This window comes from Rhinopithecus roxellana, chromosome 20, assembly GCF_007565055.1.
Source record: "Rhinopithecus roxellana isolate Shanxi Qingling chromosome 20, ASM756505v1, whole genome shotgun sequence".
Lineage (NCBI taxonomy): Eukaryota > Metazoa > Chordata > Mammalia > Primates > Cercopithecidae > Rhinopithecus > Rhinopithecus roxellana.
In genome coordinates this window covers 5,910,621-5,924,677 of record NC_044568.1, presented here as the reverse complement: position 1 = coordinate 5,924,677, position 14,057 = coordinate 5,910,621, and the positions used below count along the sequence as shown (strand labels likewise).

Here is a 14,057-nt window from a genome sequence, read left to right as displayed (position 1 = left end):
GGGCCCCGTGGAATGCACACGTCCCACACCCGGACCTTCCGGTCAGCTTCCTGGCTCGTTGTATGATACGCGCGACAGCCAATGAGCAAGTGGTGTTTGTCCTACCCAGCCCCCGCCCTAGCCAGGGGAACCAATCCCATTGCAGGAGAGGCAGAACGCGCAAAGGCCCGAAAGAGGAGCGCGGGGAACGCGGCGGCAGGCTGGTAATGTAAAGCTGCGCTAAGAGGGAGAGTGCCGAAGAAGGGCGCTGTGTACCTGTGGCGCGGCCCGAGGGACAGACGTGACTGGAGTGACGCGCTGGAGGCTGTTTGCAGCCCTGTTAGGACCGCGCAGGGAGTGGAGGCGGAAGCCTCAGGTGAGGGGCCTTGGGCCTGCTGCGCCTGCAGGGAGTTGAACAAAACGCGGGGAAACAGGGGCTGGGGGTGTGTGAGAGGAGGAGCGATGGGCTTTCCACTTCCACAGCTTAAAAATTTAAAGGCTCGACCCGGGAGGCTGTTGGCGTCTGGTTTCCATGAGAACCGGCAGCCTCGTGCCAGGCGGGCTGGGGGCGGGGCTCTGGGGACCTGGGCGGGGCCGTGGCGGGGCCTAATAGGCTGCAGCTGAGAAACTGATCCCCGAGATGGAGCCGGAAGGCCGTTATTCAGTGGCGGCTCCGAGCCTCCCCTTCGCCTTCGGGATGCGCCGAGCGCCTCAACGTGGCGTTCAGGGCCCTGCATTGTCTGGTCCGTTTTGACCGCAGATTCCAGCAACTGACATTTTCTTCCCTTAAATCTGTTGGGCGGTTCATTCCGTTGAGCTGCTGTACATGCCCTTCCTTCTGCTGCTAATGCTGTTCCCTCGCCTATTGTCTTGTCCGCCTGAAGAGTTTATCAGTCTCTGGAGGCCCTCTTCACTTCGACGATTCTGTTGCCCTAAAATACTGTGCCCTGAATTGCGGAACAGAGCTCTAGTTACAAAAAATACCCGCTGAGTGTGTGCACCAGATGCGTTCCCAACCTGCTGCTCCCAGTTGAGAGTGCACCAAGCACCTGCCCTGGTCCCAGAAGCATAGAGGAAGCAAGCAGTCCCCAATTGACATCTCCTGCCGCTGCCCTGAGTGGGGATGAAGGGGCACTGACTGCAGGGCCAAAGCCACAGCGGCCTCGGGCTACAGGGTTCTCCTGACACTGGCTCTAGAGGACCGTCACCCCCCAGCTCTCAAGCTCAAACTCCCCAGTCCGCTGAAGAACAGGACCATCTCCTTTAAGACTCTAAGATACAAATGCAGGGGCTGGTCAGAGTGGTGACTCCAAAAAAAAAAAAAAATCACTGGGTGACTGCAAACTGTCAGCCAGGCATGGTGACACATGTCTGTAATCACAGCACTTTGGGAGGCTGAGGCAAGAGGATCACTTGAGGCCAGGAGTTTGAGACCAGACTGGGCAACAGGGAGACTCCATCTCTGCAAAAAATAAAAATATTAGCCAGATGTGGTAGTACACAGCTGTAGTCCCAGTTATTCAGGAGGCTGAGGTAGGAGGATCACTTGAGCTCAGGAGGCCGAGGCCTCAGTGAGCTATCATTGTACCACTGTATTCCAGCCTGGGCGACAAAGCCAGACCCTGTCTACAAAACAAGCAAGGTGTTGGCCAGGCATGGTGGCTCACGCCTGTAATCCCAGCACTTTGGGAGGCTGAGGCGAGTGGATCACGAGGTCAGGAGATCGAGACCATCCTGGCTAACATGGTGAAACCCCATCTCTACTAAAAATACAAAAAATTAGTCGAGCATGGTGGCGGGCACCTGTAGTCCCAGCTACTCGGGAGGCTGAGGCAGGAGAATGGCGTGAACCTGGGAGGCGGAGCTTGCAGTGAGCCGAGATTGCACCACTGTACTCCAGCCTGGGCGACAGACTGAGACTCTGCCTCAAAAAAAAAAAAGCAAGATGTCTCTCTTCTGTTCCTTGGTAAAGGGCAGTAAAGAGTAGTAGGACTTGAAATTCCCCCGATTCAGAGTCCATTGTTGCTATTTACTAAACACCCTGAGGCTATGAAATGAAGCAAATAATGATACTATAAGGCATATATATAAAATATACCTATATATCATTACATATCATACATATGACATTCTATATTACACATATCTACATACGCATATTTATACCAATACATATATTTGTGTATTATGTATATATCACTATATATGTGATCTACCTGCAGGCTCCACGTGTCCATGAGCGGACACACACACACACAGTGCCTGGCACTCAGTAACAGGAGCTTGCATAACCTGAAGGAAACAGGCAGGTGGTGAGGCCTGCCAGCCTGTTTGGTCTCCTACAGCTGGTGGGGCAGCCCCTGCTCTCCTGACCTTCGATGGCCTGGACCTTCTTCCATCACCCCTTGTGCCCCACACAGCTCCTCCGGTGATGGCGCACTGAGAAGGCATCGGGAAGCCTGGGCCCTCATGGCATCCAACGACGAAGGTATGGCACCCTCGCTGGGCTCTCCCTGGGCCTCCCAGACGGGGCCCTGGGACGCCATCCTCAAGGCTGTCAAAGACCAGCTCCCGTCTCTGGACTCAGACTCCTCCTTGGTAAGCAGGAACTCTCTCCCTGGACACCTTGTCCTTCCTACCAGAGCAGGCATGACGCTGACCAGGACAGCGTTGGAGCACTTCTCTGAAGACTTCTCCCGCTGGCCTGTGCAGTGTGTTGTCATTTTACTTTAAATCACATGGCCAGACTCAAAGTTATGTTTTCTGGGTGCCTATTTCCTTCTTTACTCTTTCTTCTGCCTTGAGTGTCCTCTCTGAGCATGGGTATTGGTGCTCAGCATCTTGGGAGACCCTTTCAGTTGGGTTTTTGGTGCTGACTTGGAGCACCAAAGGTCTACTCGATGCAGAAGCTCTGTCCTTTCCATTCTGCTATTCTCCACTCTCTCAGGCCAGGACAGGACCAGAACACCCACTGAGAATGCACAATTCCAGTGCATTGTGATGAGCCTTCGAGGGATTCTGCATTTGTGGTGTGGGGTCCCTGAAATGGCCTTCAAAGACACCCAGACCAATAGCCATAGGTGCAGGTGTAAGATGCTGCTGAAGATGCTCCTGGCAGGGGCTCCTCAGTGCACAGGTTGGCACTGGGTGTTAAGAGACAGTGTGAGGGTTTTAAAAGGAATGGGCTGGGTTTAGGTCCTACCTGGGCACCAGCAACAGAGCTTCAGGGACTTCAGACGTCATCCAGTGCATGGCGAGGCTAAGGAGTACCTACAGGGACCCCGCACCTCAGTGCTCAGTGCGTTTTCACACCGTCAGTCTCGTTTGAGAGTATGAGCCCCAGTCCCTTTAAGAAGACACACTAAGCTGTGTAAGTGATGGCTCAGGGTCACAGGGGATGGGGCGGGCTGGACCCTGCTTTCAGCTACCACCTCGCTGTCCTGTTCATGTCACACGAGGCATTAATGAAGCACCTGCTGTCTGCAGGGTACTTGCAGAACCAGGAGCCTGAATCTTACCTCCACGAGGTGGTACTGCCGAGCTGATTTCTAAACAGTGGCAAGAAGCCGCGCGCAGCAAGGCTAACTGGGAGAGAACCAGATCTCTCCCAGGCTCCTGAGCAGCAGGGCTAGGCGGGCTGGGCATGCTGGGCTGGAAGTGAGGGTGGAGAGCGGGGATGGCTGGGCCCTCAGGGCTCTGCCTGCTGCCTCGTCCTCCAAAAGCCCTCTCATTTGTCCACAGTCGGACTATGGGGAAGAGGAGCTGTTCATCTTCCAGCGAAACCAAACCGCCCTGATTCCAGACCTGTCAGAGGAGCTGGCTGAAGATCCTGCTGATGGCGACAAGTCCAGGACCTGGGTCGCTGCAGCTGAAGAATCCCTTCCCGAGGTCTGTGGGACACAGAAGAGTGTGCGCCTGTGTGTGTGCAGTGTAAGTCTAAACTGACTGATCTAAACCACTGGTCTAGCATTTCCATGACACCCAGTCCTTTTTTTTGTCCCATGTACATACAACCCAAGGTATTCAGACGCCCAACATCTAACCTCCACACACCTCCCTCTCCCGGGGAGCCAAGCACCTTAGGGCTGGTGTGCGGACTTGATTTTCCATCTGATTTTGACCCTCCTCTTCCTCTTGATCGCTCCTATCCTGCTTTCTACCATGGCATCCTGAATAGCTTCTGGCCATTGTCATGACTGATTGTCCTAAATGTCTCTTCCTTAATCCAGCTGGCTTCATGGCTACCTGGCTCATCCCAGCACCTGGCAAGTACACAGGAACTCTGGTTTACTAACCTGCTAAACTAAACTGCTACAGGCTACCGTGGGGAGTGGGAGGGAGGAAGATGGCCCAGCAGTGCCTGAGCAAGCACAAAAGCTGGACCTCGTGGGAGGGACACCCCAGGAGACAGTGAGCAAGTGTGGACTAAGTATGCCAACACAGGCCTGCGGTGCCAGTGCTGCACACTGAGACAGAGGTTCCCATGAGGCCGGAGTTTGAGAGCCCTGGACAATACAGCAAGACTCCATTTCTGGCTGAGCACAGTGGCTCATGCCTGTAATCCCAGCATTTTTGGGAGGCCAATGTGGGTGGATCACTTGAAGTCAGGAGTTTGAGACCAGCCTGGTCAACATGGTGAAACACTACCTCTACTAAAAACACAAAAATCAGCTGAGCATGGTGGCAGGTGCCTGTGATCCCAGCTACTCCAGAGGCTGAGACAGGAGAATCGCTTGAACCCGGGGGAGCGGAGGTTGCAGTGAGCCAAGATCACACCACTGCACACTCCAGCCTGGGCAACAGAGTGAGACTCCATCTTAAAAAAAAGAAAACAGTGTAGAGGCACTAACCCACTTCCAAAATGGGGGCGGGGCCTAGCTCCAGCGTCACTTTTCTCAGATATTCTGCTGAGAACCATTAACCTACTGAATGAGAGGGCACAGGCACTGAACCAGATGATCTCACAAAACCAGGACGTGCCCCCAGCCACCCATCACCTTGAAGGAAATCCGCCATCAGCCCTGCCATGCCTAGACCGAGGTCTGAATTAACCCCACACAGCAGAGATCCTCAGGGTGGCTAAGAACTCCGGTGGGTTCAGGTGGAACGATTTCCACGTGGATTTTATTTTGCTTCTTCATTTCTACAATCAATTACTTCAGAAACTCTTCTGGATTATTTTCTTTTTTTTTGTAATGTGGGATCTCTACTAAAAAATAACTGGGTGTGGTGGTGTGCCTGTGGTCCCAGCTACTCAGGAGGCTGAGGTGGAAGGATGGCTGGATGGCTTGTACTCCAGCCTGGGGTATCAATTGCTGAGCCCCCACATTAGCATTACTGATAATTTAAATATTGTTCCATTGCTGTAACAATACATTCCACTCTAGCCTTGTATTTAAGTAGCGGGATGCCTCGGTGGTGTTGTCTTTAGCCAACCCATATTCAACAATAGCTTTCCAACTTTTTTTTTTTTTTTTTGAGACAGGATCTTGCTCTGTCACCCAGACTGGAGGACAATGGTGCCCTCACCACTCACTGCAGCCTCCACCCCCTGGGCTGAAGCAGTCCTCCCACTTCAGCCTCCCGAGTAGCTGGGATTACACGCGTGACACCATGCTGGCTAATTTTTGTATTTTTAGTAGAGTGAAGTGTGCAGTTAAAAATGGTTGAAATAGGTCAGGCACAGTGGCTTATGCCTGTAATCCCACCACTTTGGGAGGCTGAGGCCGGAAGATAGCTTGAGACCAGGAACTTGAGACCAGCCTGGAAGACCAACTATGTTGCAGAGACTCCGTCACCATAAAATAATATTTAAAAAAATTAACTGGGCCTGGTAGTATGTGCCTGTCATTCTAGCTACTTGGGAGGCTGAAGTGGGAGGATCGCGTGGGCCAGGGAAGTCGAGACTACAGTGAGCTGTGATCACACCACTGTACTGCAGCCTGGGCAACAGAGCGAGACTTCACCTCAAAAAAAAAAAATTATGCACATATTTTACTATGAAAAAAATTCCCTGAAGCATGTTTTTGAGGATGCTAACTGAACATACCTGTTTTCTCAACAGCCAGTTCTGGTGCCTGCAGAATTGGCCACAGAACCTGGGAACAGACAGAACACAAGGACAAAGGATGCATCCTCTCAGGCAGGAAGAGACCCTGGCAGGCCTCTTGAAAACTCTGGTGAGGTCAGCGCTCTTCTTGGGATGGCCGAGGAGACCCCCAGGTGGCTGGACAGCGACCTTGGAAGCCTGTCTTTCAACACCAAAGGATCCCAGGGTCCTCCCTGGGACCCACAGGCCGAAGCCAGTCTCTCCCGCCATGAAGGAGACCCGAAGGCAGAGCCCGCCTCACAAGAATCTGTGAACCGCCGGGCCCTCCGACAGGAGAGAAGGAAAATGATAGAGAAGGACATCCTCCAGAAAGTCACCTGGGATGCCTGCGGCCCGGCCAGTAGTGACCAAGGAGGGGTGAAGGAGGCGCCCTGCCACACTGTGGAATCAGCTGCCAGATCCAAAATCCCCCTTGCGGAGCCTCCGGAGGGACCACCAGTGCTCTCGCTCCAGGTAGGCGCCTCCGCGTGCCTGGCTCTTTCTCAGGCCTGTTACCTGCGGCATCGCCGCTGTTCCCATGCACTGGGGCTAGAAGCAGCTTGAGGGCTGGCCCACTAGGACCTTAGGCCCATTATCCACCATTCTCTGTACCTGTCTCAGCAGAGCGGTTGGGGGATCCCAGCAGAGCACATCCTTGGGCGGGGGTTAACAAGAACCAGAACAAGCAGGGCCTGCCTTCTTTAAAGAGACAAAAGGAGGCCAGGCACAATGGCTTGCGCCTGTAATCCCAGCACTTTGGGAGGCCGAGGAGGGAGGCCAGGAGTTCGAGACCAGCCTGATCAACACAGTGAGACCCTCATCTCTAAAAAAGAAGAAATAATGTATAAACTTAAAAAGAGAGAAAAAAAGGAATTCCACTCGCAAGGATGTTTATAAATACATATAGCCATATCTAAAATATAGAACCTGGTTCTGTCAAAGCCTGATCTCAAAATATGAAAGCCCTCCTTCTCATAAACTAGTGAACACCTGTTACAGAGTTGTATTCAGTGCATTAATGAGGGAACCAGCAGGATGACAGAGCCGGTTTAATGAGATCATAAGAAATTGGGATTTTAGCCGGTGTGGTGGCTCATGCCTGTAATCCCTGCACTTTGGGAAGCTGAGGCAGGAGGATCATCTGAGGTCAGGAGTTCGAGACAAGCCTGGCCAACATGGTGAAACCCTGACTCTATTAAAAATACAAAAATTAGCCAAGTGTGGTGGTGCACGCCTATAACCCAATACTTGGGAGGCTGAGGCAGGAGAATCGCTTAAACCAGGGAGATGGAGATCACACCCCTGCACTCCAGTTTGGGGGACAGAGCGAGACTCCATCTCAAAAAAAAAGAAATTGGGATTTTGTAAAACACTGGGGAAAGAGAGAGGAATGCAGAGATACGCTTGCTACATTCATGTCCTAGAGGAGTTGTCTACTGGACAGAAAAGTAACCATCACACCTCAGTTTTACAAATTTTGGATAATTTTTCTTAACAGCTTAGAGAAAACTGGCATCAGGTATACACAGAAGTCATCTTTACTACTGTTTAAAGTTCTTTCTGTTCACCTAAAAACTTATTTTTCTCCACTTAGAGGACTGCAAAGAGTTGAAAGGTCATATGATAAACATGAATTCTTGATTAATTTCCTCACACTCACTCTGCGCCTAAGCGCTCACTGCCAAACCTTGCAGTTTTAGCTCCTGCCTGGAATAGCTTGATTCTTGAAAGAACAAAACTTTTTAACCTCCAAACATTCTGAACCTATATGAACCTAAATAGTGTTTCTTAAAACAACACAGGGTTTGGCTGGGCTCGGTGGCTCACGCCTGTAATCCCAACACTTTGGGAGACCCAGGCGGATGGATCACTTGAGGTCAGGCATTCAAGACCAGCCTGGCCAACATGGTGAAACCCCGTCTCTACTAAAAATACAAAAATTAGGCTGGGTGTGGTGGCTCATGCCTGTACTCAGCACTTTGGGAGGCGGAGGTGGAGGCAGGTGGATCACCTGAGGTCAGGAGTTTGTTCAAGACCAGCCTGGCCAACATGGTGAAACCCCGTCTTTACTAAAAATACAAAAAAAAAAAAAAAAAATTAACCAGGTGTGGTGGCACATGCCTGTAATTCCAGCCACTTGGGACGCTGAGGCAGGAGAATCGCTTGAACCTGGGAGGCGGAGGTTGCAGTGAGCTGAGCTCGCAGCACTACACTCCAGCCTGGGTGACAGAGTGAGACTCGGTCTCAAAAACAAAACAAAATGAAACAACACAGGGTTTCCTTAAGGTCAAACAACGTCTTTGTGCCAAAAACAAAAGTAAAGTACTGATCTCCAAGAAAGCATAGGAAGGAGGTGGCCAAAGTGCAGGCCCACCTTAACAGAAGCGTTCAATCTGTAATGGAAAGGTGGGGTCAGCCCATTTGCAAACTCTGTCATGCATTTAATTCCTGATTTCTACACCCCAACATCCTATGACCATCTCCGTGGGTCATAGCAGCTGTGAAGCAGGTACCCTGCCTCTGGGGCCCCTCAGCATCCTCATAATCACTGGTTTTAATGATTTCAGCAACTTGAAGCGTGGGATTTGGATTACATCCTTCAGAGTATGGCGGGGCAAGAAGACAACCAGGGAAATCGTGCACCTGGAACTGTGTGGTGGGCAGCCGACCGCCGCCAAGTTCAAGGTCTGACCTTGAACACTGGAGCTCACGTGAATCCCTATAAGCAGCACCTTCCTGGGCCCCTCAGGCTGATCACAGACCATCCTGCAGCCCACACGTGTCTTCCCTGCTGGCCCTGCCCTGAACATTCATGCTGCCAGTCCCTGAAAGACTTCATTCCTTCAACATATATGTGTCCACCTGCTACGTGCCAGGCGTGGGCCAGGTCCTAGGGACAAAGGAGAGGCCTCCAGACACTACCCCATGACCCATACCTCCTCCTCCCCACCTCCCTGGGCCTTCCTTCCTTCCCTTCCTTCCTTCCTTCCTTCCTTCCTTCCCTCCCTCCCTCCCTCCCTCCCTCCCTCACCTCCCTCCCTCCTTCCCTTCCTTTCCTTCCTTCCTTCCTTCCTTCCTCCTTCCCTCCCTTCCTCCCTCCCTCCCTTCCTTCCTTCCTCCCTCCCTCCCTCCTTCTTCCTGGGAGGAGGAAGCCCCACCTTCTGTGCACAGTCGGCTCCTAAGCACATTCCTGCTTCCCCTGGCCTCCCCATTTTAAAAGGCAGGCAAAGGATGTCACCACTGTCACCACTGTCACCACACTCATAGCTTTGCTCTGGGAAGTCCTGCAAATAAAATGAAAGCTCTCCAACCCCTCCCTACCCACTCAATCTGCAAAGGCGAGGGGAGGCAGGTCTGAGGCAGAGGAGCCAGGGCAGGTGCGGGGCTTCTGCCTCTGGTCCCAAAGCAAAGACTCCCCTGTGACTGACAGCCCGTCCTATGTTAAATATCGTTTTGTTCGTTTGTAATTCACACCCCATAAGGCAGGAGGTGGAGAGCCAACCATTCTGGAGGGCGTGTGTGTGCGTGTGTATGTGTGTGTAACTGGCACCCCCTTTGTGGAGGGGAGTGCGGCAGAATGTATTCTTTCTTTTTTTTTGAGACGGAGTTTTGCTCTTGTTGCCCAAGCTGGAGTGCAATGGTGCGATCTCAGCTCACTGCAACCTCCACCTCTCGGGTTCAAGCTATTCTCCAGCCTCAGCCTCCTGAGTAGCTGGGATTACAGGCACACACCACCAGGCCTGGCTAATTTTTTTGTGTTTTTAGTAGAAACAGGATTTCACTGTGTTAGCCAGGCTGGTCTCAAACTCCTGACCTCTGGTGATCTGCCTGCCTCGGCCTTCCAAAGTTACGGGATTACAGGTGTGAGCGACTGCGCCCGGCTGAACATATTCTCTATTTTAAAGGCACATAACCCTTTGATCAAGCCATTTCACTTAGAAAATCTGTCTTACACTGTTACTCTAGTACGTAGTGTGTGTTCACATATGTTTGCTGCAGTGTTGTTTAAAAATCTGAAAAGCTGGAAACTGCCCATATTCAGTAGGAGTCCAGCTAGATCGTTTTAGCACAGAATAATGCGGCTAGTGAGGGGATCGCCGTAGGTTAACGTGGAAGCAGGTAATATACAAAGTGAAAAAAGTGAAGTTGAAAAAAAACCTATAGAGGATGATCCTATTGTTATTTTTTTAAAAGTCAGCACACAGAACTGTTCATGATGATCATCTGTGACAAGTGGAACCGAGGTGTGAGGAAGTGGGATAAACTTTTAAAACTACGTCACTCCTACTTCACAGAGCCCTTGTGCCACAGGCCCTGCTCATAAAGATTCTGCCCCGCTCAGCCCTGCCGAGCTGGAGGTGGAGTCCTCAGAGGGCTGAGTAGGGAGAGGGCTGGATGGCGGCAGTGGAGGAACCTGAGGTCTGTTCACATGCAGAGACCCCAGGGGTCCTGAGGCTCAAGCTGCTGTAAGTTACAAGTGGGGCCAAGTCCCTACTAATCAACCTCTTCTTTGGCCATCCTCAGACCGCACGGTGCCGAGCGCCGACGACAGGCTCATGGAACAGCTGGCCGTCCTGTGCACCATGCAGTCCAGGGCCTCTGCTTGTGCCTGGAAGGTGCCTGCCGACACCCCCCAGGACACCGAGGAGGCAGGGGCAGGAAGCAGGTGGGACTTGTAGCCAGGCATGGCTCCTGTGGTCCTTTACAATGGCCCCATGGTTTTGTAGCACTGACTGGGCCTACTAAGGGCGGGGCACTCAATGTGCATTTTCTCAGTCACTCTCAAGCGTCTGATCAGGCACTCACTCTTATCATCCCCATTTTAGAGACTGGGAAACCAAGGCTCACAGAGGTTGACTCCCTGGCCACAAATAGCAGGGCTGGGACTCAAGCCCTAAAGTACCTGCTCTTTCCCCAAACCCAATGGGAACCCTCCCTTCAATGGAAGGCCATGAGGCCTCCCTGGGAGTAGGAAGGTTATCACATGACCCTGCCCCTCTGGCCACAGCTGATTGGTCCAGCCTGGTGCATGTGACCCCGGCCATGGGATTTTTCAATCTGTCTCTGTGTAGGGGTGGAAGGGCAACAGCCACCTGTCCTGCCACAGGGAGAAAGGCAAGCTGCAGTGAAGCTGGGAGAGGCAGAGGTGGAGGCAGGGCCTCAGGGTCCCTTAAGGCCCCACTATATGCCTGCCCTCCCAACACTTGGGTTGTTCCAAACTTGAGGAATCTGAGAACCAGCGAATCCCCCTTTTTTTTTTTCTTTTTTTTTTGAGACGGAGTCTCGCTCTGTCGCCCAGGCTGGAGTGCAGTGGCCGCATCTCAGCTCACTGCAAGCTCCGCCTCCCGGGTTTACGCCATTCTCCTGCCTCAGCCTCTGGAGTAGTTGAGACTACAGGCGCCCGCCACCTCGCCCAGCTAGTTTTTTGTATTTTTTAATAGAGACGGGGTTTCACCATGTTAGCCAGGATGGTCTCGATCTCCTGACCTCGTGATCCGCCCGTCTCGGCCTCCCAAAGTGCTGGGATTACAGACTTGAGCCACCCCGCCCGGCCAGTGAATCCCTTTTCACCTGAGCAGCAGTAGGTTTCTGTGCCTAGGAACCAAAGTACCAAACAGAAATGGCTAGACCTGGCCAGGCGCAGTGGCTCATGCCTGTAATCCCAGCACTTTGGGAGGCCAAGGCGGGCAGATCACCTGAGGTCAGGAGTTCGAGACAAGCCTGGCCAACATGGCGAAACCTCATCTCTACTAAAAATACAAAAAAATTATCCAGGCATGCTGGTGTATGCCTGTAATCCCAGCTACTTGGGAGGCTGAAATCTCTTGAACACAGGAGGCGGAGGTTGCAGTGACCAAGATCACGCCACTGGCCACTGCAGTACAGCCTGGGTGAGAGTGAGACTCTGTCTCAGAAAAAAATAGAGACACTTGCATTGTTCACCATGGCAGCCATTAGCTGTGTGTGGCTCTTAAACACCTAACGTGATGCGTGATGAATGTGACTGAGGAACTGAAGTTTTTTTTTTTTTTTTTTTTTTGAGACGGAGTCTTGCTCTGTCGCCCGGGCTGGAGTGCAGTGGCCCGATCTCAGCTCACTGCAAGCTCCGCCTCCCGGGTTTACGCCATTCTCCCGCCTCAGCCTCCGGAGTAGCTGGGACTACAGGCACCCGCCACCTCGCCCGGCTAGTTTTTTTGTATTTTTTTTTTAGTAGAGACGGGGTTTCACTGTGTTAGCCAGGATGGTCTCGATCTCCTGACGTCGTGATCCGCCCGTCTCGGCCTCCCAAAGTGCTGGGATTACAGGCTTGAGCCACCGCGCCCGGCCCTGAAGTTTTTATTCACTTGATTTTAAATGGCTTAAATTACCACAGATAGACAGCATGTCCATCATGAGGGAAGTTCTGTTGGCCAGCGATGGCCTGAATCTCGCAGGCTGTTCTGAAGAGTAAAAGAGCAAATGTGTTTAATGTGCCTTTTGGTAGAGAGTGGGCACTCACTGGGTGGCAGCCACGAGCACTGCGACTGGACAAACCCAGCGCAGGTCACAGAGTTATCACAGACAGGTGACTCCACAACACCTGATTTTCTCATCTCAGATGTTCCTCGAGGAAGCCGGGCTCCCAGGCCGGGCCAGGCCCACAGCTGGCCCAGGGCATGAGGCTTAACACAGAGCCCCCCACCATCTTCATTGACCTGCGGCAGACGGTGCCACCAGACCACCTGTCCCCAGAAAGGTCCAGAGGGCAGTGACTACCCCATACCAGCCTCTACTTTGCAGAATTGCCTGTTGACCTCACAAAGCCTCTGGTGGATCCCAGTGGGGAGGAACAAGAACTTCAAAAGGCTTGGATCAATTCTCAATTGAAAAGTGCTTTTAGCCTGGAACAGAGTCTGGCCTACAGTCCCCCTGGGTCCCTGCAGGGAGGGAAGAAGAGGGGCACAGGGCACACCTCCTCGGGCTGGGCTCTATACAATAGAGGGCATCACCCACACCTGCCCTCACCTCCTGGCAGGGCGTACACCGGCCTCCAGTGTGGCTGCAGCCCTCTTGCATTGGGTCACCAGCAAAGCCCAAGTGCTTCAAGCCCCAACAGGAGTTGGAACACCAGGTGGAGTGGGCACATCTAGAAACCCGTTTCTCTCCCCGCAGCTCCAGCCACAGCTCCTCTGACAGCGAGGAGGAGGAGGAGGAGGAAGTGGAGATGGCAGCTCTGGGAGACGCAGAGGGGGCATGTCCTTCCTCCCTGGGGCTACGGTAACCACCAAGGGGCGTCCGGCCACCTGCACATGTCCCACCTCTGCTTTCCGCAGCAAGCCCTCCACCTGGCACGTTTACCGCCTGTGGTGAGGTCTTGCTGCACCCACTGCACAGGGTTGGGGGGGCGGCACAGCTTCCATCATCCCGCCCATGTCCACTGGGTCGCAGCAGTGGCAGCGGCGATGGGCCGCCTGAATTGCATGCTTACTCTGAAATGGGAGCTGGGCTCACCTGCTTTTCTCCCGTTTCAGTAAGGAGTGCTGGGAGGTGCGGCCCCCACAGGGTTGAGTTTGGTCTCATTGTGTCACAGGAGCTGTACCGGGAAAAGCCAGCTTCTCCAGCAGCTCAGGGCCTTTCGGAAGGGGATAGCCCAGCCCAAGCTGCCCGCCAACAAGGGGCCTGGTGGCGGGAGGGCTCAGGCCCCTGAAGACACGGCTGGATCAGGAACTGTGAGGAAGCAACACATGAAGCTCTGCGCCAAGGGGCAGAGCGCCCAGGCCCGACTCCCAAGAGGCAGGCCCAGGGCCCTGGGGGATGCTCCTGAGCCAGGGGCAGCCAGGGAGGCCCTGATGCCTCCCTTGGACCAACTGCAGGTGCCTCAGGTAGTGGGATCCCGGGAGTGGGCAGGGGCGGGCTGACTTGCCATGGACCATGGGCCCCGGCGTCCCCTTGTTGTCCCTGCATTTCCACTAGCAGGGGCATTCCAGAGGCAGGGACCTTCAGGCTGTGG

General features: G+C 53.2%; 1 protein-coding gene across 3 annotated transcripts in view; it reads left to right on the top strand.

The window, feature by feature from the left end:
* The first annotated feature begins 219 nt into the window (after nucleotides 1-219).
* The window catches only part of C20H16orf71 (chromosome 20 C16orf71 homolog), a 15,484-nt gene continuing 1,646 nt past the window's right edge, over nucleotides 220-14,057 (top strand). The window contains exons 1-9 of one of the 3 annotated variants that reach the window (XM_030925688.1): nucleotides 220-355; nucleotides 2,400-2,577; nucleotides 3,721-3,909; nucleotides 6,044-6,541; nucleotides 8,635-8,752; nucleotides 10,592-10,733; nucleotides 12,666-12,803; nucleotides 13,220-13,324; nucleotides 13,638-13,920. In XM_030925688.1, the coding sequence (XP_030781548.1) occupies nucleotides 2,449-2,577; nucleotides 3,721-3,909; nucleotides 6,044-6,541; nucleotides 8,635-8,752; nucleotides 10,592-10,733; nucleotides 12,666-12,803; nucleotides 13,220-13,324; nucleotides 13,638-13,920 (1,602 nt within the window). In that variant the 5' untranslated portion in view covers nucleotides 220-355; nucleotides 2,400-2,448. Of the gene's footprint in view, nucleotides 356-2,399; nucleotides 2,578-3,720; nucleotides 3,910-6,043; nucleotides 6,542-8,634; nucleotides 8,753-10,591; nucleotides 10,734-12,665; nucleotides 12,804-13,219; nucleotides 13,325-13,637; nucleotides 13,930-14,057 lie in introns of all 3 variants that reach the window. The other 2 variants (XM_010353894.2, XM_030925689.1) reach the window with 2 other exon arrangements.